This window comes from Ursus maritimus, unplaced genomic scaffold (genome assembly GCF_017311325.1).
Source record: "Ursus maritimus isolate PB19 unplaced genomic scaffold, ASM1731132v1 scaffold_32, whole genome shotgun sequence".
Lineage (NCBI taxonomy): Eukaryota > Metazoa > Chordata > Mammalia > Carnivora > Ursidae > Ursus > Ursus maritimus.
Window position 1 is genome coordinate 19,242,526 of NW_024425786.1, and position 27,208 is coordinate 19,269,733.

Genomic DNA, 27,208 nt, shown 5'->3' on the forward strand with positions numbered 1-27,208 from the left:
TCATTTAATCCCCCTGGGAAGTATGTCATAGTCTTTCTGCTTTTCAGACAAAAAACCAAAAAACAAAAAACAGAGGCTCAAAAAAGGTAATAGGAGTGTGGATACCTGCCTCTTTCCCCTCATCCCTTCTCTGAGGTCCCGTGCCAGTGTGGTACTTTCCAGCATGCTGAGGGCCCATCCACTCAAGCTCTTCCTTCTGCCTGCTTCCTTGCCCCAAGGGCTCTCTTGGGCATCTATGAACCAGGAAGGGCCAGAGGGTGCCACATCTGGCACCCTAAGGGCAACCCTCACCCATCCTGAGCCAAGATGATTTTGAGGTGCATTTCACACTGTCTCTCAGAGAGTCCCCAGGGGACTGAACCCAGTGGCTCCCATGAATGTGCCCCACCTGTATTAGCTCCTCTCCCCAACTCACCTTCTCCATGCCTTTACTTCTGCTTCTTGAAATCACTTCCCCTAGACTATAAGCACCTAAGTCCCGGGGGCTGCTTTTGAGGGGACTCAAGCTAAGACAGAGCCTAAGTGATTCACCCAAGGCCACCCAACCAAGTGGCAGAACTGGAATTTGAATCCACATTCGCATGTGTCACATTCCACAATCTTAAACACTATACCAGGGGACAATGAGCCTGAAGATGGAGCCCAAGCCCCTTTAGCCCCACCCCACGCCTTTCCCATCCTGACCTTCCCTGCTCCTGTCCAGTCTCCTCATTGTCAGCCACCTCTTGCTCCGGGCACAGCAGACTGCTCGGGGACATCACATTCTCCAGTCCGGCCATGCCCTGTCACCCTCCATGACTTTGCAAGTGCTGTGTCCTCTGCCCCAGCTACCCACTGTGGTCCATCTAATGTTACCTTCACCCATTCCTGTGCCTCTCACCTGATGAACTCCAGTTGCAAGCGTCCAGCACTGACAAGAATCACATTTGTTCCAAGTACTTGGCATACTCGATCTCATTGCATCGACACGAGAATTCTGAGAGGTCAGTAGTGTCATTCTCAGTTTGCAGGTCAGGAAACAGGGTTCACAGAGGCTGGGTGATTTACCCAAGGTCTTACAGTTAATGACGGGCAAAGCCAGGACCAAAACCCAGATCTAGCTGTTCTGCTACTATACCTGGTACCTGGCTGAAGAGAAGGGGCAGGCACTGGGGTCTCTGAGGTTGTTCTGACATTTCCCCTCTGTCAGACCTAACTCTACAGCTAAGGGGACAACTCCCAAGGCAGTCCCTAGAGCGCTGGCTGAGAGGCGCAGGGACTATGGAACTCAGAGGAAGGAGGCCAGGCTGAGGGGGTTTCCTGCAAAGGAAGGGTCTGGGCATCTTGCCCACCCCCACCTGGGGAGGGGGAGACCTGGTGAAGGCATTAGCCTTTCAATTTCCTGGCTCCTTCTATGCTTTCAGGAGTTTACTTGGCCTTGGCAATGGCCTGCTTCCCAGAATCTCTCATCAAAAATGGTCCTTGGAGACTAGGCCAGTTCAGGGATGCCCAGAGGCCAAGAAGGTCCTGAATCCCCACTCTCAATCTTTTCTTCCTGGCCCCCAGCCTTGTTATCATCAAGCCCATCAAATGTCTGGTAAAGGCTGGCCAGCCTGCAGAACATGAGATGGCCTGGTGGGTACCAAGTTCTTGGCAGGTTTGGGAAAATGGGAGTGCATACAGGTGGAACCCTTACTCACATAACTAATGCCACGTCAGTCCCTGCTCAAAATTCTTCTAGGACTGCTTTCAGCCTCCATGACTAAGCCCAGCATCCTCAGCAGAAAGCCCAGAAGCCCTTCAAGATCTGAGTCAACTTCCTTCAGGCAGTCAGATTCATGCTTCCTTCTGCAAAGGGACTGCCTGGTCCCTACACACGCGTGTGCTCCATGTGATTTATGCTGTTTCTATTTGTGCCCGCTGCGCCATTCCCGTCTGCTTCCTGTCCAGTCTTCAAAAACCCAGCAGAGATGGCACTTCCTCTGGGGGATCCTGGTTGAATCCCCCTGTGCTCTTCGGTGCTTCCCAAACACATATCAACATCCCTGTGACAGGTCGGCCTCCCCACACAGCCATGGGCTCCTCGAGGACAAGGATGTCATCTTATTCCTCTCTGTGGGCCTAGCACGGTGCCTGGCACAGTGGGTGTTGGTTAAGAGGATGAGTGAATGAGTAAGAGACACCCAGAGCAGGGGGTTGGAAACATGAATGACTTCGGGGTCCAAGCAAGCCAAGTGAGTTGGTGTAAGATGCTGGGGAGGGGGAGCATGGTGGCAAACTAGACAGAGTGATTTGCCTAAAGGAATTTGAATTCCATGAAAGAAAATAGGAGAGGGACGCCTGGGTGGCTCAGTCGGTTGAGCATCCGACTCTTGATTTCAGCTCAGGTCATGATCTCAGTGTTGTGAGATGGAGCCCCAGGTTGGGCTCCGTGCTCAGTGGGGAGTCGGCTTCTCTCTCTTTCTCTCCCTCTGCCTCTTCCGCCACTCAGACGCTCACATTCGCTGTCTCTCTCATAAATGAATAAATCTTAAAAAAAAAGAAAGAAAGAAAGAAAGAAAATTGGAGAGTGTAATTCAGCCTCTGTTAACAATGTCGACAACAATAATGGGTAATTACAAACTGAGTCTGCACCAGGAAATAAGGTGCAGTGGTTCAGGGTGTGGACTCTGGAAATGGGCTGCCAGGTTCGCGTCCCAGCCCTCCTGCCTGTTAGCTGTGAGACTTGGGTCCAGTCCCTTAACCTCTCTGAGCCTGTTACCGCACTTGCAAAATGGAAAAATAATAATAACACCTACCTTAGAGGCTTGTCATGAGGATTCAAAGAGTGAGTACATGGGAAGTGTGTGAAAGGGTGCCTGGTGCAAGGACAACCCCCAAGAAGTGGTACCATTATGATCCCGTGATGGCAAGGGTTCAGGGAAGGCCTCTCCATGAAGGCGACGTATACACAGAGCCCTGGATGGGGAAACCTGTGCAGAACCCTGGGAAAAGAATGTTCGAGGCAGAGAGAAGAGCTAAGGAAAGGTCCCAAGGTGGGAAATGGCTTTGCTGGGTCTGAGGAGTAGCAAGCAGGCAGCGGGCTGAGGCGCAGTGAGTCCGAGTTAGAGGGGCCGGAGCCAAGGTGCTGGAGGGTCGGCAGGGGTGAGATCACACAGGGCCTTCTAGGCTATGGAAGGAAGCCTAAGCCTGGATTTTATTCTGTGTAATGCAAACCACTGGGGGAGCTGGTTTTAAAAAAGGTTTTATTATTGAGGTATAACAAAGCCAACAGATCAGGAGACAACTACGATTGAAAAGACGGTTTGTGATGCAGATCCCGAGAGGAGGGGGGCATGCCATGCTCCAGGGGGTCACATGGGAAAGCACCAGGTCCATCAGGGGGCAGAGGGAGCAAGGGGAAAGCCTGGGCAAGAGCCTTTATTGTGGTTTCTGTAGGAGGAAGGGACGAGGTAGGGGAAGGTGGCTTAGGCTTGGCTAATATGAATAATGTCCGCAGGCTCTGCGACAGAGGGACAGTCCCCTGTTGTCTAGCACCTGGTCCTGGGCTGAACAGGGCAGGGGGAGACTGGCCCTGAGTGTGACAGCCCTCCAGGAGGTGTTTGGGGGTATGGGCTCTGGGTCAGTTGGCTTACACGTGGGCAAGCTCAAGAGTGACTTCTTATCTCCAGGAATGGGCGAGCCTTGGGAGAGGCAGTCCCTCCGGGGTCAGCAAGCCCTTGGCCCATGTCAAAGCATCAAAATACAGAAAATAAAAGATGTAGTTAATACAGAGTTACAGCCAAGGAGGGATGGGGTTGACACTTTAACAAGATCCTCTGGCTGCCGTGAGGAAATAGTATTTTAGTGAGATGAGAGGGAATCAGAGGCGGAGGCCAACGCAGCGGTCCAGACACAAAATGATGGTGGCCTGGACTAGGGTGGGGGCAGGCGGGTGGGAGCTAGGCTAGCGTCAGGGTTTGTTTGGAGGTGGGGCCAACAGGACCTGAGGGACATGATGAGGATGCTGTTGGGATTGCAAGAGGCGCCTTGCCAGGGGCCATCCTGTCCTTATTTCTGGGATTCACGCCTGTGTTTCCTCCCCAGTCATGGACTGTTCCGTCTCACAACTCTGACGTTAATGTGTAGGAAAGAGTTTCCAGAAAATGATACTTCCAGGTTAGAGATTGAAATAAAGTGTTCGGGGTGCCTGGGTGGTTCAGTCAGTTAAGAGTCTGCCTTCCACTCGGGTCATGATCCCAGAGTCCTGGGATCGAGTCCCACATCGGGCTCCCTGCTCAGCAAGGAAACTGCTTCTCCCTCTGCCTGCTGCTCCCCCTGCTTGTGCTCTCTCTCTCTCTGACAAATAAATAAATAAAATCTTTAAAAAAGAAAGAAAACGTCCAACACAGTGCCTGGCACATAGTAGGTACTCCGCCAACAGACAGTTTTTTCTTCCATAAGGGAAAGTATGAAGTCCCGCAGGTCTGATGTCGAGGAGATCATGGTTTGGTCCTGGCTCTACTATGCACTAGCTGGGTGACCCTAGACAAGTGATTTCATCTCTCTGCATCTCCCTTCCCTAATCTGGAAGCATAGATCTGGAAGCTCTCTGGTGGTGGCTGGGATTAAATGAGGGGATGTCTGTAAGGGGCCCAGCCCTTGCATGGGCTCCCATCAATTACAGCTGTAATTATCATGTCTTAAGGAATGTCAGTTGGAGTCAGGCTTTGGAGGTGGGGCTGAGACTCCCAGAGAAATGGGGCTGAGCCCCCTTCATCTCCTCCTCGAACCCCACCTCCGGGTTGATTCCTGCCCCTAGCTCCCACTGCTCTGCTGGGCATCTCCTCAAAGAGCCAACAGAAAGCTGTGTTTACTCTGCCAAGTGGCATCCCTAGGGAGGGAGGAGAGGAGAAATAAATCTTCCTGCCTTGGCTTTGAAAAGCAGGCTGTTAATTACCTGGGGTTCCAAGCAGCCCAACTGCTATGTAAACACTCGGCAAGCTGGCCTGTCGATTAACCCCTTGGCACCCAGCGCTGAGGTGGAGGAATCTGGGTAAGGGCTGATCTGGGAGGGTCCGAGGAACTTAAGGAGGCGGGGCACGGCTTTGGAGCCTTCGGAGAGGGACTAATTCAAGTGAAACATTGAGGAGGAGGGAACAGAATGACTGTAACTGAGTTTGAAATGTACTTTATTTGGGCTGTCCTGTCCTGCCGTCCTCCAGCCTCCACCCTGAGACCCCTGTCCCGGGAATACAGGCCCCAAAGGAGGGGCCAGGGCTGAAAGCTCAGCCTGCAGTTTCAGGCAGGGATGCTGTCCTGTTTGTGAGAGGCTGGCCCGGCGATGCCTACTCACCTCAACCCCTTCTGGCCTTCTCCAGCGAAGAGACACCCACCCGATAAAAAGCAGAGACCCACTTCCCAGGGGTGGGGGACCCAGGCCCTGGGCTTTGTCTAGGTGTGGCTGGTAAGAAGGCAGCCTCTGCTGACAATAATTACTCACATGTGCACGTGCCCGTCCAGTGGGCCAAGCCCCTTCCCATGCGTTCTCTCCGTCAACCAGCCCTACAATAAACCTCTGAAGCAGGAATTCGGCCCCTGCGATGCAGTGGTTCAAGTCTAGGCCCCAATACTCCCCGGCTGTGTAGCCCTGGGGCAATCACGTCACCTCTCGGAACCTCACTAACCTCACCTGTTCAATGGGGACAGCAGGTGCCCGAGCTGGCCATTTTACGGGGCAGCTTAATTGAAATCAGGGATCCAAAGAGCTCCATCGTGCCTGGCACTGGGGAGCAGATGTACCGGCCCCTCCCTTAAATTCCCTTGAATTCCTCTCTCGACTTTTACAGAAGAGGAAAATGAGGTTCTCTGAACTATCAAATTATAATCTTCCAAGTGTTTTTAAAAAATGATCATACCATTGGATAGCGAGCTCGTGTCAAAGCTGCATTTCACTCATTCGTAAGGAGACTGTAGGATGACAGAGCTGGTTCAGGGGACTCGTTGAGGATGGTCCGTGAAGCACAGAGAATGTTGGAATAAGATTGCGAGTCAGATTCCAACCTGGCAAATACCCTGCAGGGCATGACTTACAACCTTTGGGATGATCTCTACTGGTCAGAAGTCGTTTGTATTGCTTCTGTTTGATAAAAATCAGTTGTAGCTTACCTGTTTTCTACAACTTAGTGGTCTTTTTAAGACTTTATTTATTTATATAAAGAGAGAGAGAGAGCGCAAGCATGACAGGGGGAGGGGCAGAGAGAGGGGGGAGGCAGACTCCCTGCTGAGCAGGGAGCCCAATGCAAGGCTGGATCCCAGGACCCTGGGATCATGACCTGAGCTGAAGGCAGATGCTTAACCAACTGAGCCACCCAGGTGCCCCTACAACTTAGTATCTTAGTTCTCATACTTATAAAATGTCTGGGTCCCCAGTATGTAGGGGGTCACATGACCCTTGGGGGCTTCTTGGATGATGCCCCAGTAGAATGATGAAAGTTCACACAGTCTCCTCATTGCCTCACTTCCAAGTTTTGCACATTGTTCCTGACAAAGTCAAGTGTTCATAGGATGGGGAAGGGAAGGATTGGCCTTCCAAACTGTCAGAATTACTATTCAGTAAGAATTTCAGATCTTTTTGCTCTAAAAAGCTAGTCCTGCTATTGCGTTAGGCTGATGGAGAGAAATTGAAGGTCCAGGAAAAGGGTGTGACTTGTCCAAGGTCACACAGCTATACCTGGGGGAATGGCAGAGGCCAGAGCTGTGTTCCCTGACTTCCATCCCCAGGGCCCCTGGGCAGCTTCCCTGGACCTTCCCCAGGTCTGGGATCCAGGTGTGAGTTCTCTGCTATAGGTAGGAATCGCTCTGCATCCTGGTGGGGTATCAGGGGGAGACTCACTTTAGCGGGAGCTGGATTGAAATCATAGAGTCCTGTGGGGATTCACCACGGTTTGGGGTTATCAGTGCTCAGGCAAATAAGAGCTGAGACCCTAGAGCCTCCCATGGACTCCAGCCCCCCACACGTGTGACTTCCGCAGTGAGACACCCAGAAAGCTCAGAGCTGGAGGAAAAAGCAGCAGCAGACTAGAAGCAGCAGATGGGTTGCCATGGTGATCGCCTCCTGGAGCTCTAAGTGTCTTTCTTTCTGAGCAGAGATGGAGGTGCAGCAGGAAGAACACGGGCACAGGGGAGAAAGTCCAAGTCCTAACCCTGATCCACCCCATTTGGACAGCTTGGTACATGCTGACTCACCTCCCCTGGGGTCTGAGGAGGACAGAGGGTGCATTCGTTAGGTGCCGACCTTGTGCCAAGGATGGTGTGTTGAAGGCTGTCCATTCATTATCTCATTGAATTCTCTTCCCAGAAAGCCTTAGAAGAACGTGCTATTACCAGCATTTTATAGAGGGGGAAACAGCAGCACAGAGAGGTGAAGTAACTTGCCCAGGAACACACAGCTTGTTAAGAGCACCTGAACTAATGCTCCAGGCCCCTTTCTCTTAGAAGTCTAGATAGATTCCTTCTGGAAATTTCAGGCCCATCCCAGAGAAGGAAAGGCAGGAGGGAGGCAGAACCAGGGTGCAAAGAGGGAATACTTCAGATCACACACAGTGGTGTTAGCCCCCATTTTCTGCCTGGGCACTTGGCCACCATGATACCTGGCACCTCAGGCAGGGAGCACGCCCTTGTTCAGGCAGTGCCCCTGGCAGCGTGACACACCGTAGCCCCGAAGCAAACACTGCAGTGCTCCAGCTCCAGGAGGCCATCCAGAGCACCTCCTGGTCTCCAATCCGCTCAAGGTCTGCTTCAACCCTGCCCTGCGGGAAACAAGAGTGCTGCCTTGTCCCAGAAGCCTCCCCATGCTGAACCAGAGCCAAGGCCTTCTCCTTTTCCTCCTCCTCCTCCCTGCTGTCCTTTCCTTCCTGCCCTGTCTCACCCCCCTCTCCCCAAAGTGTGGGCTACTGGGCCATTGATCCCAACCCAGGCATAGCACGGAACTCCTGGTGGCTTCGATGAGCCCTGAAGAGCTCGACGGAGGCCCCAGAGCTTTTGGCAGAGCCCAGTGATGTATTTTTAGAACGAGCCCAGCTCAGTCCTGCCTGCCAGGATCCCTGCCTTCTCTTCCTCCATCCAAGCCGCAGGGCAACCATGTGAATCGTGGGCCACACAAGCCCAGGGCCCAGCCAGCCTGAGGGCCTCCCCCGCAGGTCTGAAGGTAGGAGCTGGCTTGTGTGTGTGCACATGGGCAGGAGCCAGCCAGGGTGCCCAGGGCTGGGGCAGCAGGAGTCCCCTACCAAGCCCCTCACCAGCTGGCCTTGGCCTCCTAGCCCTCCCAGCTTTGTCCACCTGTCCGTTCATTCGTTCATTCGACAAGTATTTGTTGGCCATTTATTACCCTTGTGCTGGGATGAGAAGGATGAATGAGAAAATTCCTAGCCTCAGAACTGGACCCCTGACCTTCTCCCCCACATCGGCTCCCCACTCAGTCTTGGCGTGGTTCCCCCAGGCTGACAAGGCTCCCCGCTTCTGTGCTTCTGTCCCCGCCCCGTGGCAACTTCTTCCCTGGAGTCCGAGTAGCGCCTCAAAACCAAGTAAGATCGTGCCTCTCATGTCGCACGTCCACGTTCCCCGCCCCCCCAAACCTGTGCCCTGGCTTCTCTCCCGCCTGCTGGAGTGACCTGACCTTGCACACACACCCCGCACTCCCTCACCTCCAACGTCAGCTTCTCAGTGCCCCCCTCCCCACCCGTCCCATTTCCCATTTAACACAGCAGCTCCTCCCCTTCTCCATAGCCTTTCTTCCCAGAAGACACGGGATATTTTATTTATGTTTTGCTCGTTGCCCATCTCCCCTCCCTGGAACGTGAACTCCATGAGGGCAAGGTTTTGTCTGCTTTGTCCCCTGCCCTGAGAGCCCACAGTACGGGCTCATGAAGGAGAGCTGTGGAATGAGGGAATGAATGACTTGTGGGGGCGACAGAGTCATTAAAAAAAAGCTGTCCCTGCCTCCACTCCTGCCATTTCCTGTCTGCTCCCACCTAGGCAGCCACAGTGGTTTTTCTAAAGAACGTTCTGTGTCCTTCAAGTGTTAGGGCAGGTGTCACTGCCTCAGATGACGTCTCTGGCCCCCTGCGTTAAGCAGCACCTCGGTGTACTCGGGTGACCCCTCCCCCCCTCCCTGTAAGTGCCTGGATCCTGGTGTTCCTCAGGGCCGGTGCCTTCTGCAAGAATGGGTGTACCTGTCTCACTCAGGAGACAGGATGGTGTGATGGCTGAAGGAATGGATTGCCTGGGTCCTAATCCTGGCTAACATGTGGGAATTTAGGCAACTTACTTAAGGTGCCTAGGCAGGCCTCTATTTTCCCATCTATAAGATGGGGATAATAACAGTACCGTCCTCAGAGTCCCCCTAGGAGAGGATTCAGTGAGCTAATACACTCGCACTTGGAGTTGCGTGTGGAACATAGTAAGTGTAATACGGATGTTAGCTGTTACTGTTCATGTGGTATCTCTAGGGCCTGGCGCAAAACCTGGCCCACATTTAGTACTTAATAAGTACTTGTTGAATGAATGAATGAACGAATGAATGAGTACGGGGATAGAAGGATGAAGAAGCGGCATGAGAACCTAGAGGAGGGCCCAGACCCAGCCCGAGGAGAGTCAGAGAGGCTTCCTGTAGGAGGAGAGACTTTCGCTGATTCCTGTCAGATGAGGTGGCGTTAGCTGAGCAAGGTGAATGGCGGGAGTAGCAAACAGCAAGTGTGAAGGCCTCTCTCCCCTCAGGAAAGCCTGATGCGTGCAGGGAAAGTCAGTCCATCACTCAGTGATGGACCCTGTAGGCAAAGAGGCCAGGTTTCCCCTGTGCTGGCCATTTTGAGGACGTTGGGTGAATGAACTGTGCTCTTCCCTCAGACCTGCTGCCCATGGATGGCAAAACATTCCCGTGGAGGGCAAAACATTCTCCCTGGTCAGATCAGTGGCCCTCTGAGATCAGGGGAAGGCAAGCAAGGAAAGGAGGTTGCCACTTGTTGAGGGACCCCATGGGATAGGCCTGGATTTAACCTGGCAACCACCTCACGGTGAAGATCTTTACTTCCCTCTAGAGATGAGGGGACAGAGGCGCCACATCATCCAGCTGTTAAGAGGTGGAGGCAGAGTTCCCTCTAGGTCGGCTGGTTCCATGTGACCTCCCTCATCAGACTGGGGCTCCTGGCAGCCAGGGTCTGTGTCTCCCTCTTCACCTCAGCGATGCTTCAGTGCGTGACATCACCCATTCCTGAGCCCCCTCTCAGAGCACAGACCAAGGAAGTGAGCAGGGGAACCCCTCAATGGCCATGGACTAATGGATAGCCAAGTTCAACGTCAGCCAGAACTTACCATAAGGACTGGAGGACGAGCATCGAGACCTTCCCTCCGGAGCTCCAGACGAGGGCAGACCTGGGCACCTGAGTGAGAGGTGCCAGGTGTGGGCCTGAAAAGGTTGCAGCTGGATGAGATGGGGGGGGGGTGCTGAAGGAGGAGGGGCTGATCCTGGGAATAGTTGAGAGCATCTTACCCAATACCACCCACCCCATCCCGCCCCCACCTACCCCTCCCCTCACTTCACACCTCACTCTTCTCATCTGTGGACTTTCTCATCTGCTGACTGATAGACTCCCCACACTCGGACCCCCAGCTGGGGTGACCAGTGGGAAGCTCTAAGGAGGAGGGTCAGGAGTTCAGGGTTCAAGTCCTTGCCCCACCACATCTTAGTCATCCTAGGAAGATACCAGCCCTCTCTGAGCTTCACTTCTCTCACCTGTGAAAAATGACAGGGCTAAACCTCTGTCTTGGAGGGTTGCTGTGTGAATTCTGAGGTTTGGGCTGTGATAACTCGAGGCATCTGTGAGGTGTGGGTCCTGCTGGCGAGGATTATCGCCCATCGAGGAAACTGGTTTGGAAGGGGTTAAGTGGAGACCCTGCCTCCCAGGCAGGAGCGAATCAGGGCTGCCAGGGGAGGAGCCAGGCTGGGAAAGAGATCCAGGCCGGCCAGACGCTGCCCTGAGAAGGAGGGGGAGAAGACGCCGGCAGGGCTCGGGGGACATGGGACAGGGGCTTGGGACAGGGTCCCCCGGCGTCTGCACCGTGATAGCCCCAAGTCAGAGGGTGCAGGACCAGCTGCTAGGGGTGGGGGAAGAGGGGCCGAGCTGCCTGAGCCCGGGTACAGCGGCACGGTGGGAGAGGACTAGGACATGGAGCTCTCCCAGTCCCCCCAGGCAGGGGGCTCCGGCTGCACCCAGGCCTTGACCTCAGCTAACCCTGATAGTCCCTATGGGGGGCGGGGTCTAATTTTAGCTCCAGCCGCAGGGCCCCACAGCCCAGGAGTGCCTGCCAGTGGGCACAGGGGCGGCCGGGGCTACTAGGGGGCTGCTCAGGCAAGGGGAGGATTGGGGAGGTCAGCCCCGCTTCTGTCCAGCCCCGCACCCTGGCCAAGCCACCTCCTGTGAGAGCCCTGACAGGTCCCCCATGGCCTGGCAGACTGCCCACCTCTCCGCGGAGGCCAAGGTCAGGGGGTGCAGCCAGGAGGGCAGAAGGACGTGGCCTTGCAGTGTGGTCAGGGGATTGCATCAGCCTGAGCAGTGCCCAGGGGCAGGGGGCGCTGCTGGGGGGGGCAAAGCCTGGCTTGGTTGTCCAAAGGCCAAGGAAGCAGATTCCTGACTGCAAGAAGGCAAGGCCACAAAGCTGGCTCCTACCTGGCCTCCTGGTGCCTGGCTGGTGACTTGAGGTTTGACCTTACCCAGGCAGCCTGTTCTCCATGGGCCTCAGTCTTCCCATCTGTATAATGAAGGGGCTGAACTAGAAGGCTGATTCCAGCTCCAGCGACTCACCGTCAAGGCCTTGCCCCTCCTGCTTCCCCCAGCCCCGGCTGCGGGTGGCCACATGCAGTCGTGGAGAAGAAAGTCCCTCTGGCTGGCACTGTCGGCCTCTTGGCTCCTCGTCCTTCTGAGAGTCTTCCCCCTTCTCCGCCTGGCAGTGCCTGCCAGACCCTGGGCAGGTGCCCCCCAAGGCTGGCCCCGCTGGCTGGATGCGGAGCTCCTGCCGCGTTTCTCCCAGCCTGGGGAGCTCCCAGAAGATGACCCTCAACCTCCTCGAGGCCCCCGTGGTGGCAGCTGCGACTGGGGATCTTGCTTTGATGTCTCCAAGTGCAGGGGTGGTCGTCTCAAGGTGTTCGTGCACCCGGTGGCTGGACCGATCTCTGACTCTCACCGCGGGATCCTGGCTTCCATTGAGAGCTCCCGCTACCACTCCATCAGCCCTGATGAGGCCTGCCTCCTCCTCCGCCTGGAAGCCCCCGCTGGAGAGTGCAGCCCGGTGCCCCCGCAATGGAATGGGGGAAGGAACCATCTGGTCCTCAGTCTCCACCCAGCCTTCTGCCCCCAGACCTTCCAGCTGGGACAGGCGATGGTGGCCAAGGCCGGCCCCACGGTGGACACCTTCCGGCCTGGCTTTGACGTGGCCCTCCCGCTTCTTCCTGAAGCCCACCCATTGCGAGGTGGGGCACCTGGCCAGCTGGGACAGCACAGCCCCCACCCTGGGGTGCCCCTGCTAGCCCTGGCAGAGGAGAGGGGCGGGTGGCGCACAGCAGGCGCTGACTCGTCTGCCTGCCCCTGGGATGGGCGCTGTGAGCAGGACCGTGGACCCGAGCAGTAAGTGGACCTTTACCCTCGGGGGCTGGGTGGGAGGGATCTGCAATGGAGTGAGCCCAGAGGCCAAGGTGGAGGGCGGAATTGAGATGGGACCGGAGAACCAGCTAGGCCTGGCAAACTCTGGCCTCCTGCTGCTCAAATTAGACAGTGAGAACCGCCCCCCCCCTCCGCCAAGATGGTACTTTGCCACACGGGGTGTGCAAAGTCGGTTTTGGAGTTCTTCCTGGGGGATCTGTAAAAACAAAAATACGACTCACTCCCACTTACTCTTTTTCTCTTATTCCAGTTCCTCCTTTCCTAATATTTTAACGTATATGTCTATTGTGTTCACTCTGTGCTAAATTATAAATAATGGTTATAATAAAATAATACAACTGCTATCATTTGTTTGTGTACCAGATGCTAAGCTCAGAGAGGTTAAGTAACTTGTCTGAGGCCATCCAGACAGAGAGCACAGCCAGTGTTGAAATGCAGAGTTGCCTGTTTCCAAAGCCTGCAGCATTAGAATTCTGTGTTTTAACCAAGAGTGTATGATCAAGCCATCACATACCTGAGAGCTACGGAGCTTGAGAACTGGTCACAGATGGAAGCTGCCCTTGTGTCTCAGTTGGGGGATTAATCTCTTAAGGAAACAGCAAGTATGAATGAGGTCAGACCTACAGAAGAACTTCCAGCCAGTGCAACCCAACCGCCTTGGAGACATGTGAGGGGCATGGTGGCCTATGGGACACGGAGAGTTGTTCAGAAACTCCCCTCCTGGGCTAGTTGGAGTGACAGACACACCTCAAGTGAAAAAGCAGTTAATCCCTAAGTACCCTGATCCCCCTGCACCCCCGTGAGGCCGGAGGTGTCCAGAGGCTGGTTGGGCAGGCAGGAACTCAAGTTTTTTTGCGGCCGTCCAGGGCCCGAGCGGCACAGGGTTCCTCCTCCCTCTCTGGGGCAGACCTGAGTTGGAACCTGTCACTCTGGTGTCCTTCCCTTGCTCCGCCCCTCAGGTAGCCCGCTGTTCTCTCCTAGAACAACATGGGCTATTCTCAGCTCCACTCCCCACTGGGGATTCTTCACGTGGCCAAGCTCCCTTTTTGCCTCTGCTTCTCAGGGGCTTCTCTCAGCCAGAGGGCTCTCCTGGGAATGCAATCCCTCTGCCTCCTCAAGGCAGTCACCAGGGAGCCCCACAGCCAGAGGTAGGAATGCAGTTGCCTCGTCAGCCCCCAGACCCTTCTGCCCGGACCCATCCCTAGAACGTCCTCGCCCGTGATCAGAAAGATCGGGACCCCCGCCACCCCAGGCCCCTGAAGCTCAGAGCTCAGACGGAGCTCACCTTCAGTGAACAAGTTCTCTGGTTCACCATGGCCCCGCCTGACCTTTCTGATTAGGCTCTTAGCTATTCTTGCTTACAGAAGGTTCTTCTTTGGGCTGACTTTAGTTACTGCCCTGGTGAAGCTGAAAGCTATTTTAAGCTGAACTTTGAGAAACTGAAAGTTAGGGAGCTGCATGCACTGAAGGTTGACTGCTTGATCCCAGGTCGGCTAGAACTGGTCAAGGCTTTCCAGCCTCTGAGTAGCGTGTGGATGCATTTCTTTCTGAGGTGTGATGCCTGGCAGCCTGTGACTGTCCTCTGCAATTTCACAGGTTCTGTCTTTGGCCTCAGCCCCCCTGCAGGGGACAGGCCTTGTAATCTCTGGAGTAGCTTAAGCCTCAGTTTCCCTGAGGTGTCAGGCAGCTGCCTGAAGCAGCCAGATGGGACAGGGACAGAGGGAGAGAGGGAGGCCACCAGTCACAGGGCAGCCCCCGGAAGGTGGCCTGAAGGGGCCCTTCGCACAAGTCAGGCACCCTCAAGTACCCTTCAGGGAACAGGAAACTGAGGCTCAGAGAGGTGGAGAGAGACAGCCAAGGCCCTTTGGTGACGAGCTCCTTGATTCGCCATGGCCTCCCTCGAGTTGGTGATGGGGCGACCGCGGAGCTGGGCTTCAACCCTGCACTTCTGGCTCCAGAGCCTATATTTTTCCACCCTCGGTGAACAGTCTCCTGTTGCTTTGGAAGAAGCCTCCACCCATTTAAATTGTTATTTATTTATTTTTATGAATAGGGAATTCATTCACAGGGTACCAAATTCCAAAGGCACAAAAGGGTATATAGTCAAACTCCCTCCCGCCCCTGTCTCTGGCCACCCAGGTTTCCTTCCTGGAGCCAAACACCGTCTCTAGTTTCTCTCCCGTCTGTTCTGAGGTACTGTGTCTGCACAAACGACGTGTACCTATGCTCTCCCCCACTTAGGTTTGTTTTTGTTTTTTTTTTTACATAAATTCAATGCATGTTTTAAAATGATATAGGAGGCGCCGTGCCTAGGTCCCATGGTACTTTCAGGGGCCCAGGAAAACGTTTTCATTTCTTTGAAAATCAGAAGGAAAAACCATACTTTTAAGTAGAAGAAAATGTTTTAATATATATGTTTTGAAAGATTTCATTTGAGAGAGAGCACGAGCGGGGGCGGGGGGGGGCAGAGGGAGAGGGAGAAGCAGACTCCCTGCTGAGCAGGACTCAGGGCTCCATCGCAGGACCCTGAGATCATGACCTGGGCCGAAGGGAGACGCTTGACTGACTGAGCCACCCAGGCGCCCCTAATATATAATATTAATGTCTTCATTTATTTTTAAGTAATCTTAAAATGTGCACAACCCCGTGACCATGAGTTTCACACTCCACCACCTAAGGCAGCCAGGCACCCCAGTGGTTTTGTTTTTATACCCATGCTTTATCAAAGGTTATATAAATATATATTATATATACATATTTATTTATTTATGGCAGAGAGGCCCCAAAGGCCCAAGTGCCAAGGGCACACAGAAGTCACATGTGGACTTGCCTATGTCCAGCCCCGTGGAGCCACATTGACTCCATCCCTGGGCACTGTGGCAAACAGCCTATATGGTCACAGACCCCTCAGACTTCACAGGCAGTCGCCATGATGTCCCCTCCGTAACACACACACACGCATGCACACACGCACAAAGGCAGGGGCTCATACAGCTCTGCTTACATACCTCTACCGATGGGGATCTCACCATCTCCCAAGGCTACCCCCTGGCTACTGTCAGCCAGACCCAGTACTAGAATTGGTGCCGAAACTGACCTTTCAGACATTGGGCCCACTGGCCCTGGGTCCGTCCTTTATCACAGCCTGAGCAACCATTACATGCCCAGTCTCGGCCGGGGGCTCGACTCGGCCCTGGGGACGCTAAGATGAGGAAGGAAGGGCCCCAGCCCTCAAGTTGCTTGGTCTTGTGGGAGAGGCAGGCAAGCCCCTGGGTAGGAGCCACGGTGTGAAGCAGAGAGATGCTGTGCAAGCTGCCTGGCTTGCTGGCTTCTCTCCCTCAGAGCTGAGGGCCTCTCTAGGCCTCCATTCCCTCATCCGGAAAGCAGGGGACTAACCGCACAGACCTCCCTTCTCTGAGGGAGGGCTGTGAGAATGAAGTGAGTGACTGCATGTAAAGCACTCAGAATAGTGCTCAGTGAAGGTCAGCGTGGCTCCTTACTGTGGGAGCAGAGAGGAGGAAGCCATCTCTGGAAAGATCAAGGAGGGCTTCCCAGAGGAGGTGAGGTTTGAGCTTAGACCTTAAGATCGAGTAGGAGGAGGGGCACCTGGGTGGCTCAGTCGGTTAAGCGTTTGCCTTCGGCTCAGGGTCATGATCCCAGGTCCCACATTGGGTTCCCTGTCAGTCTGCTTCTCTGCTGCTCCCCCTGCTTCTGCTCTCGCTCTCGCTCTCTCTCTCAAATAAATAGAATCTTAAAACAAAAAAATATATATTTAAAAAAAGATCAAGTAGGAGGAATTCCTTGGACTATAAGGCAGAGAGGGGTGTTCCAGGCTGAGGGACGATAGAGAGACGGAGGAGGAACAGTGGAGGTCAGTGAGGATTGACGAGTACAGTTTAGTCAGAAAGCTCTTTGTCTCTGGGTTCTCGGAAGCCTTGAACTTAGGGCTTCTCAGTCCCTTAGGGCTTTGTTGGGGGGGAGGGGCGGGGAGGAGGGCTGTAGCTGGCTGGTGCTGTGCCACCAGAGTTAGAGAAAGTCCCGTTGTTTAACTCGTGGCTTCTTCCAGAAGCCTGGTGGCCACCTGAGCAGTAGAGACAAGGCAGCAGGCAGAACCCCTGTGAGACCCCTAAGCCGCAGCCCTGGGGTAGTTCAAATAACCCAGGGGCAGGAGTAAGCCAGCTCTGCCTTAACCCTTTCTGAGACCCTAAGCTAGTCCTTGAGTCTCTCTGAGACTCAGTCTCCCCATCTGTTCAATGGTTCAGACTCAGACCAGACAGGCTGTAGCTGAGGAGGGTCGTGGGACCTCTGGGCCCTATTCCTCAGTCCCACTCTGAGCAGGCGTTTGAGCCCAGGAGTCCTGCCCCCTCCACACCCTCCCTGCACCTCCCAGTAGCTAGGTCATGGGCGCTGCTTCCCTGGGTGGACAGTCCCAGGGAGGTGGCTCCGAGGCGTCTGTGACTCAAGCCCCTCCCCCCACAAACACACACAGAGTGTGGCCCTGGGGCTGGGGGAGAAGTGGGAGGAACAGAGGAAGCCTGTCCTCTGGATGTGAGGGCCTCTGGGCAGCAGCTTCCTGTGTGGTTCCAGGCTGGGGGCCCAGCCCACCTCCTGACAGAGGAAACTTTCATGGGCCTGGGCGCTCGGGATGAGGGGAAGGCAGGGCAGGGAGGCCACTCAGGTGAGGGCCGCCCGAGAATCTGCGTGTGGCAGAGCAGTGGGGGGGCAAACCTGTGCCTCAGACCAGGCCTTGGAAACAGCTGGTCCCGCCACCTCCTGTTTTGCAAATGAGGAAACCGAGGTCCAGAGAAGAGAAGGGGGACATGCCTGAGCCCACCAAGGGCAGAGGCAGAGCTAGAACCCAGGGCTCCAGCCCACCATGGGGGAGGGGCGGGTGTGAAGCTTGTGTTTGTGTCAGTGTTCCGTGTGGCTGTGTGCGTGCATGAGTGTTTGTTAACATATGAAGCACAGATGGTGGGTTTGCACATTGTGAAGTTGGGAGTGTTGGTGTGGGGGGTTAGGGGGTCATCAAGGGAGCCAAGTGGGATGAGGGGCAGCTGTCTCGGGCCTCATATGTGCGGGACCCCCTCCTGTACCTCCTTAGGACCCACCCGGGGGCAACGCTACCCAATGCCACCTTCTGCCTCATCCCTGGCCACGGTCCTGATGCCTTGCACTTCCTCCAAGCCCTGCAGGTACAGCGCCAAGCTAGGCATCCCCTGGCCCTGTCCCCAGACACTCCTGAGCTGGCAGGCTCTCCGGGCCTAGGCCGATGGGAAGGGACAGTGAGCTGCGGGCACCCGCGCTCACCACACCCTCTGTAGAGCAAAACCCACTGCCCAAAAAAACCACCTTTCTCTCCTCTTTACCCCTTGCCCCCAACCCAAGCAGCTGCTAATTTGGAACTGGGGGAGGGGGAGTGTGTGTAGGGTGAGAGTGGGCTCCCCAGTGCCTCCGCTTTCCCCCAGGCTGGCTGCATCCCTGTGCTTCTCAGCCCTCGGTGGGAGCTGCCCTTCTCCGAGGTCATCGATTGGACCAAGGCGGCCATCGTAGCTGACGAGAGGCTCCTGTTTCAGGTAGCTCAGGGCCCTGCCCACAGGGTGGAGACTGGACCCAGGACACGGGAGGAGCCCGGGATCTCGGCCCCCAGGCTGATCTCAGTCCTCATCCCTATGACCTGTATGTGTGTATTCATGATTTTGCTCCAAGCCCCAAGCCTCTGGGGCTCCCATAGGATCAGAGAGAGGCAGAGACTCCTGAAGGTTCTGAGAGTGAGTCCTGAGCCTTTTCCAGCCTCAGTTTCCCCATCTGTACAATGGGATAAGTTAGACCTGCTAATCTCCCATGACTCCTACCCATGACTCGACCAATTTAAGGGAAAACCACAAAAAATCCAAAATCTGAGTGCCTCCATGGAGGCTGGGGTGGGAAAGCAAAATGCATAGTGATTTTTCCAGCTGATGAAACTAATTTTGCCTGGTTATGAAAAATCTGCATAAGCCTCGAGACCCCTGAGAAGCGAGACTGGTAGAGTAGTTAATAATAATAGCTACCAGTCACTGAGTCTCTGCCATATGCTAAGCACTTAATGTTTATTATCTATTTTATTTATTTATTTATTTTCAAGATTTCTTTTATTTATTTGAGAGAGAGCGCATGTGTCCATGAGCAGGGGGAGGGGGAGAAGCAGACTCCCAGCGGGAGCAGGGAGCCTGAGGCGGGGCTCAATCCCAGGACCCTGGGATCATGACCTGAGAGGAAGGCAGACGCTTAACCATTTAACCGACTGAGCCACCCAGGCACCCTGTATTATCTAATTTAATCCCCACAGCTACGCTATGAGGCAGGTACTATTATTATCCCCACTTTACAGATGAGGACACAGACTCAGAGAGGTTGAGTCGTTTGTCCACAGTCACACAGTTACTAAGTGGCATTTAGGCCCAACTCTGTGTGACGCTTGAACTCTTTACTGTTACCTGGGACTTGGCCAAAGGTGGCTGCTGCTAGCTTACTTGGAAAACCTTGGGGAGAAGGCTTCTGGTTCCCAGACCTCCAGCCTGGGTGGCCCCATCTCAGAGTCAGTCAGAGCCTGACAAGGCGCCATGCTTTCCTTTCCTCCCTCTGTGCCTCAGGTCCTCGCTGCCCTCCAGGAGATGCCCCCCACGCGGGTCCTTGCCCTGCGTCAGCAGACCCAGTTTCTATGGGATGCCTACTTCTCCTCCGTGGAGAAGGTCATCCATACCACTCTGGAGGTGAGGGGGACTTCCATGATGGGGGCCGTGGTGCTTGGCTCCTGCCTCATCCCTGTTCCCTCTCCACACCCCTCTCTCTGGATACCTCTTCTGCCGCCTGTTTGGACTTCCCCCTTGAAGAGGCTTCTAGGATGCATCTGAGACTTGGCTCTGAGCTCTTGGACAAGTTCCTTCCCCAGTCTTGACCTCAGTTTCCCCCATCTGTAGAGGGATGGCTCTGGCCAATAGATTTCAAAGCATGTGCCAACATGTCAGCCCAGGTGATGGGCAGTGGCTGCCTGGAGTGCTGTGTTAAAGGAGATTCTGGGTCCGGGAAGAATGTCACGATTGTTAGCCAGTCTGCCATGAGTGAGGAAGGAAAAGGAGGCAGCCAGCTCATCATCATCGGCCACCTCTGGGCACCATCACTGAGTGCCCCCTACTCTGGACTTCTCTGAACAATCCGGACAGCGATGCAGCTGCAGCCCTCCCAGGAGCTTGAAGGGGGGGGGGGGCTACGCCGGGTCTGCGCTTCCCCAGACCCTGCAGACGACCACACCGGCCACTTTCTCAGCACAGCCCTCTCTCATTTCACAGATAATTCAGGACCGGATCTTTGGAGCGTCCGCTCACCCATCGCTCTTATGGAACAGCCCCCCAGGCGCCCTCCTGGCCCTGCCCACGTTTTCCACAAGCCCCTTGGACTTCCCCTTCTACCACCTACAACGGGGTATGCCCTGGGGATGGGGCAACTTGAAGTCCCCTTGCCAGTTCTTCTCAAGTCTGTCCCAGCCTCAACCATAGAGCCCTGCCAGGCCCTTCCCTGATTCTCCAACATTTCTCCTGGCTCCTGGAGTCCCCCGCCCCCCACTCAGGTCACTCTTCAGGGGGTCCAGTCCCCTCCCACCCTGACACCCTCTGTCTTATTCCCCCAGGCTCTCGGCCTACGGGCAGGTTCAGCGCCCTGATCTGGGTGGGGGACCCAGGCCAGCCCCCGCTGAAGCTCATCCAGGCGGTGGCAGGCTCCCAGCACTGTGCCCAGGTCTGTCCCCCTTGCCAGCTGGGGTCCTGGGATCCAGGGTGGGGGCAAGGGAAAGGGCAGGACCCTTGAAGACATCTAGACCCCAAGTGTAACCACACATTTTTGGGGGGGAGGCACAGGAGGGGTTTTCAAGGGCCATCACTGCCCTCCTCTTTAAGTCCCAATGTCCTTGTTCCTTTCCTCCCTGCCCCCCCCCCCATGAAAACTGATGAAATCATGTAAAAAGCAGGTACCCTTTGGGGCGGCTGGAGAGGTAAACAGACATGCGCTCACTCGTGGGCTCACCCATCGGTCATTTTCTCAGTGCCAGGCTGTGGGCTTGATGCGGAGGAAGCAGAGAAAAGGCAGGAAAGGATCCTGCCCCGGATTCAGATTCGGTTAGCATTTCCTGGCTCGCGTTGTCAAACCTCACTTCCAGAGAAGCCACAGAGACTCTTGAGGGGGCTCACGGGGAAGGGAAGCCCTCAGCTCATCCGGGGACAGGAAAAGCAGCTCCACAGATGGCACGTTTGAGCTGGGCAGTGAATGATAAAGGAGCAGAAGAGAACGAAAGCCTTTGAGAGAAGATGGGGACGGGGTGAGGGGCCGGGGCCCAGGCTAGGGGCCACCACAACGCTCTCCAGCTCTAATGCTATCTGTAGCTACCTCGCGTCACCAGAACTCCTGCCTTCCTGAAGCCCGGGGGCAAAAAACAGGGCAGCGCTGAAAGGACCTTGGCTCCAACTAAACTCTCCCAAACCCACAAATAGAGCTGCTCTCCCAGACTGCGGGAACACCGCGTTTTTCTCCTAGATCTTGGTTCTCTGGAGCAGTGAGAAGCCACCCCCACCCAGGTGGCCCAAGACAGCAGTGCCCTTGACGGTCCTGGCCGGGCAGAGGAAGGTGAGGAGCGGGGTGGGGGCACGGCAGGCAGGGCTCCAGCCCCCACATGCTGGGAACCGGGGAGGCGCACGCAGGGTGCGCTTGCCGGGCCTGAGCCAGACCTGGAGTCCAGGCAGGCCTGCAGCGGGTCGGGAGGGCCCTCCTCCCAGCTCACTTGAAGATTTCCTCACGCAGGCTTCGCTTGCGCGGTGCAGGTGGCGGGCTGTCTGACGTGGGTCTCAGCTGCGAGCCCAACGGAGACGATGCTCGTCCATCCCTGACCCTTGTCGATTGTGCTTCCAGAGAACTGGGGTCTCACGTGATGAGGGCAGGCAGAGGGAGTATGTTGGCTGCCTTGGATGAGCTAGAGGAGAAACGTGGGGTCTTGAGGAAATGAGGACAGACGGCAGCAGGTTGAGCCGGAGGAGGGTGGCTTCTGAGAACCCAGGGTGGGGGCCGCCCGCGTGCTGTGTGGCTCTGGGCAAGTCCCTTCATCTCTCTGGACCTGTTGCTTTCAAAGGGAGGATGTCTGACAGCCCCCCCCAGGGTTGAGGTGAGCATGTCATGCGACAGGAGGAATCCCGAGGCGTCGAAACTAGAAGGGCCTCGAGGTACCATCTGCCCATCTTACCAAAGGGGAAATGGAGGTGCGGAGAGCTGCAGTGAGTGCTGGGCGCCAGGGCCAGGCAGCCCGGCTGTTGTCACCGCCCTGTCGCGGCTATTTAGACAGTCCCTGTGGGAGCCTGGGGAGGGTTCCCACGGCTGAGTTGGCCTCACCTCCCTCCCACCACAGGCCAGCGACCGCTTCCTGCCGCACACAGCCATCAGCACTGATGCCATCCTCAGCCTCGACGCGCACAGCAGTCTTACCACAAGTGAGGTGAGGACGGGGCCCAAGAGGAGCCCAGGGTGTAGAGGGGACAGGGCCAGAGGGGCCGTGGGCAGCCCCCCAGATTCCCAGAGCAGGGAGGAGCAGATGACCATGGCAGAGGTGCACGCTCCTGCTTTTGAAACCACCCCTGCGAGCCGATCAGCCTCCTCCTTAGCAATCTAGAAGCTTCTGGCAGACTCTTGAAAACAGTTTCCAGCTCCCAGCTGAAAAAGCACTGTTTCTAGCTCCCTGTTGGGAACCCCACCCCCACCCCAGCACTCCTGGAAACTTTCATGCTCCCATCTCCTCTCTGCTGAGTCCCCTCGGCCAGGCTGGCCTTGCCTCCATTATCTGTGGGTGTTCCCGCTGGTCGGGAAGTCCCTCCTCATACCTCACTTAAATATCTCCCCAGGTGGACTTTGCTTTTGTGGTGTGGCAGAGCTTCCCTGAGCGGATGGTGGGCTTCCTGACATGGAGCCACTTCTGGGATGAGGCCCGGGGTGGCTGGGGCTACACTGCGGAGACGGCCAACGAGTTCTCCATGGTTCTCACATCAGCTGCCTTTTACCACAGGTACAGATGGCTGGCCTGGCTCTGGGAGCAGAGGGCCAGAGACCCCCTTCTTGAACCATGAGCAGGGTGGCGTGGGAGGGAACACAGCAGTCAACCTAGAGCCCAGAGATCCAGGTTCAAGGCCCAGATCTGCCACATCCCAGTTGTGTGATGGGCAGATCTCCTCACTTCTTGTGAGGCTCAGTTTCCTTATCTGGAAAATGTTTTCACCTCACAGGGCTGATGTGATAATCAGATGAGAAAACCAGATGAAGGCCTTGGCACACAATCGGTCAACAAATGGTAGCTAGTGTTATTTTAAAACAGAGCTAGGTAGAGGACAGGAATTTGGGGTTGGCGTTGGTGGTGACGAGAGAATGGCCCTAAAGCTTTGTAAGTGTGTGTGCGATGGGCTGGGGACTGTCCCAGGCCTTCCACAAGTCGATTGAAGCACCTGTCTTTGGGGTAGGGACTGAATTCTGGAAGGCCCCTTTAGAGGGGTTCCTTAGATGTGTTTAAACCAAGTATGTGGAACCCGGAACCTCTAATGCCTTTACCCAGGAGCTCTGCAGGCAATCCTCAGCAGAGTCAATACCCCTAAGGTCTGCAGGGTGGGCCTAGGTGGTTCTGTAGGAGGGCGGTGTGAAGCAAGGCCCACCCGGAGCAGCAGCATCTGGTTAATCCCCAGCCTTCCTGAGGCAGGTCTTCTGGCTGCCATGTTTAATGGCCTTGGAACCAGCTGATCCCCCAGCTCATTCTGGCTGAGTTCAGACCGCAGAGCCCAGGAGTGGGGGCCTCATGGAGCTGTAAGGGAGGGGGCAGGGAGGACACCATTTGCTGGTGACGAACCACGGAGCACAGGACAGTAGAGAGGTTTGTATTTCTGGTGTAAGCTCTCTGAGGCGGCCAGGGCTGAGACGGGAGCAGGGGTTTCTAAAGAGGCATGGGGTTTGAGGTCAAAGGGAGAGCGAGGTCAGGAGGGAGGAGAACGGGGCCTGGCAGGAAGGGGTGGCGGGTGAATCTGGCTGCAGCCTCCCCCTGTCATCCCCCTTGCCCAGGTATTACCACACCCTCTTCACCCACTCCCTGCCCGAGGCTCTGAGAACCCTGGCAGATGGAGCACCCACCTGTGTGGACATCCTGATGAACTTCCTAGTAGCAGCAGTCACCAAGCTGCCCCCGATCAAGGTGCCCTATGGGAGGCAGCATCTGGAGGCCAGACCTCCACTGGTGAGGATACAGGGGGCCGGGTCGGCTGGGGGAGGGCGCTGGCTGGGGAAGGGATTCCCTCTCACTGTCTAACCCCAATCCTTTTTTGCTGCAGGCTTCAGGGGCATGGGGGTGGGTTCAGAAGGACAGAGAAGACCTCCAACGCATTTCTCCTCCCCCTTAGACTCCTGGGGGCCCAGAGTCGCAGCCGCCGGCCCAGGACTGCATCAATCAGATGGCGGTGGAGTTTGGCTCCATGCCCCTGGTTTCTTCTCGCCTCCGTCTGGACCCAGTGCTCTTCAAGGACCCGGTGTCCGTGCTGCGCAAGAAGTATCGCAGCCTGGAGAAGCCCTAGGAAGGACCAGCAGTGCCCCCAGCCCTGCTCCTGGGGGCACTGCAAGGGAAGGGGCTGGGAGGGCTCAGCCCCCTCCCTTTGGACATCTGGAGACCCAATCAAGGCTGCCAGTTAGCCAACACGTCAGATCCCTATTAGCCAATCAGCCCAGTGCCCCGAGGCGCGGGGCCTCGCCCCACCCTCCACTCCAGCCGCTCTTGGCAGGTCGCAGGTGCCCGGCGCTTACTCTGCGACTATGCCCTCACCTGTTGCTGATCCTTTGCCTGGAATTCCTTTCTCAGCTTCTCTGCGGGAGCAGACTTCTCCTGTTTTTCAGATCGCCTCCCCCACGGACCTGCCTGACCCCCATCCCTGACCCAGATCCTCTGCGCTTTCACAGCTGCATCTTTCCCACACTGTTCCTGCTGCTTTGCAAGGTACAGTCAGGCCCCAGGGCCAGCCTGGAAGCCCCAGGAGGGCAGAGCCACGTCCTCTTCTCTCTGGCTCGGCAGGTGCTTCACAAGTATTTGACAAACAGAAGACATCAACTGTGTGCCCGGCCCTGTGCCGTAGTTGGGAGTGTGGAGAGTGTGCCAAGTGAGACAAAACTCCATCCTCCCTCAACCTCCGGTGTTCCTAGTCCGGCAGTAAGGCAGCTACCTGCAGATGCCTGGGTTGCCAGGCCCGATCTTCGCACAAAGAAGCACGGAGAAGCCAGCTTCAGGACTTCCTTCCCTACCTGGCGCGCGAGCCGAGCCATGGGGCCAAAGGAGAAAGAGGATCGCAAGGAGTCCGTGCCAGCCCAGGGCTCTGTACTTCGGGCCGCGACCACTAGATGTCAGCGCCGCACCACACTCCCTCTTCCCGTAAAGGGACCGGAGTTCTAAACGCCCCTTCGGTCAGGGGGGGACCGGGCAAGGGGATGTGGAGTGTTGGCAGGGTGCAGTCTGAGGTCTAAACACTAGGGGGAGGAACTTGAAAGAACAGCCCCACTCCTTTAGCCCACATACTCAGGACTAAGAAGCCATTTCTAGGTGGGCTGGGTGGGAGATGGGGTTGTCTGGAGCCCCTGGCTATGACAGTGGAGTGGGGGAAGGGCTGCTGGGTTCTCCAGGGTTCATCCACCTGGAACTGGAATTATCACTTCCGAAATAAATCGCGTGTCCTTGCCCCCTCATGCTTGGGCTATAAATACCCCTACAGCAGCTGCGTGGGGGAGGGGGAACTCAGGGCTTGGGGGGGAATGGGGTGACCCTAGAGAGGTGGGGGTGATGGGTCCAGCCCAGGTCCAGGGTGTCAGGTGTTTTCCTGCTTTGATGGCCTCGCGGCTTTGGAAACTCTCGTGACTAGCTCACCCTGGCTGTCCAGAACATGCTGTCCCCCAGGGCTTCTCCAAGGCCTCCCACCCCCACCCTCCAGCTTGACCTCTGGCCCCTGGATGACTCAGGTCCTCCCTGGAACCAGTCACAACTGGGGTGCAGAGAGGGCTCTCCCTTGGGAGGCATGGGGCTGCTAGATTATTGAGGCAAAGGGGGACCTGGGGGTTAAAGAGGACGGAAGGCATTCTGGCCCAGGGTCAAGAACAGTTGAAGGTGGGTGAGGAAGAACACAGCTGTGGCCCAGGCACCCTTCCCAGGGTGGGGAGGGCTCTGAGCGCCAGGCCCAGCCAAGAGAAGGAGGCACTCTTCCCCTTCCCACTCACAGCTCCAGCACCCAGATATTTAACTGCCCTGGCATGGCCTTACCCATGGAGGGCACTGCCAGGCCCAAGGGCTCACACTGTACCAACACGCAGCCCAGGTTTTCAGCTCCTGCTGTAGACGGAGGCCTGGGTGACTGAGGCAGAAACCCCGACCTGCTTCGGTGGCTGTGTGACTTCAGAGACTCAACCTCTCTGAGCTTTGCTTTTCTCATCTGTAGAAGCAGTCTCCTGAGAGGGGTGTAAGGACTTGGCACACAGCAAAGCTCAGGATCCAGGTTCCCGGGGCCTGGAGGGCAGAAGGGGTTTGACTCCCCAGAGACTGGAGTAGAGTAGAGCACAGCCTTCAGTGGTCCCCCACCTCACACTTCCAGGCCACAGACTTCCCACAGATTTTGAGGGGCTGAAGAACCCAACGACCTAGACCACAGGTAAGCCTGGACGACAGTGCTTGAAAGGCATCAAGAGGTTATTTCACAGACGGGAAGAGAGAGGCTCACAGGGGAAGGCAAGTGACCAACCCTTCCTCTTCCTGCCACAAATCAGGGCAGAGTCAAGACAGAGTGCTGGCCCTGGGGAGGCTAGGAAGCCCACCTGGCCTTTGGCGAGGTGGCCTCAGGCGGCATCTTTCCGGCGTGATGATCAAAGTACGCACTCTGCAAGGAATACCAGGTGCTTAACAAATTCTGGCTCCGGTCCCCACAACAACCCTGTGAGGGTAGGTTCATTCTTAGTCTCTCCTTCTCTGATGACACCTTCGGGCCACCTACTGAGTGGCGGTGCTGCCTTCTCTGTGAGACTAGGGACCAGTCTCCCCTCCTCATCTTGTAAACACAAGCTGCCCCTAATTTGGGAATCTAGATACACCTCAAGAAGCCGTCTCCCATCCGTTGTACAACCAACCCCTTTGTCCTCCATCCTCAAGTTCTGAGCGGGTCAGGCCACACCAGCCACAGCGCTGGCCCAATCACATCGCATGTCAGGCTCTGAGATCCCTGAGACTCTATCAGGACAAGAGAAGTGGGCCAGGGGCTGTAGGGTTATTAGGGCAGAACCCACACTGAAATCCCTGCACCCCCCCCCCACCCACCACCTGAGGCAAGGGAATCATTGTGTTGGCACAGGGTTCCTGGGCTGGGGGAATAAGGAAAGAAGAAACCACCCAGGTCCTGACACGGTCAGAAGCCTCCCCCCTCCAAGAAAGGGAAACATGTGGCTCAGAGCTGAAGTAACTA

The 27,208-nt window shown here is 55.9% G+C and overlaps 1 protein-coding gene across 1 annotated transcript; it reads left to right on the forward strand.

Moving 5' to 3' along the window:
• The first annotated feature begins 11,161 nt into the window (after positions 1-11,161).
• Positions 11,162-25,445, forward strand: EXTL1 (exostosin like glycosyltransferase 1). Its single transcript, XM_008694573.2, has 11 exons — positions 11,162-12,638; positions 17,776-17,866; positions 18,140-18,247; positions 19,307-19,426; positions 20,003-20,135; positions 20,341-20,447; positions 21,240-21,329; positions 22,102-22,188; positions 22,592-22,752; positions 23,790-23,961; positions 24,125-25,445. The coding sequence occupies exons 1-11, from the start codon at positions 11,872-11,874 to the stop codon at positions 24,293-24,295; spliced, it is 2,007 nt and encodes a 668-aa protein (XP_008692795.2). The 5' UTR covers positions 11,162-11,871; the 3' UTR covers positions 24,296-25,445.
• The last annotated feature ends 1,763 nt before the right edge of the window (positions 25,446-27,208 follow it).

What these genes read in the sequence shown, in the direction of transcription:
- EXTL1 (XM_008694573.2), top strand. Translation starts at nt 11,872, where the DNA reads ATGCAGTCGTGGAGAAGAAAGTCCCTCTGGCTGGCACTGTCGGCCTCT. An exon ending in GCTCCCAGCACTGTGCCCAG is followed by an intron (nt 20,448 to 21,239) that starts GTCTGTCCCCCT and finishes TTTTTCTCCTAG; the next exon opens with ATCTTGGTTCTCTGGAGCAG. An exon ending in GCAGTCTTACCACAAGTGAG is followed by an intron (nt 22,189 to 22,591) that starts GTGAGGACGGGG and finishes ATATCTCCCCAG; the next exon opens with GTGGACTTTGCTTTTGTGGT.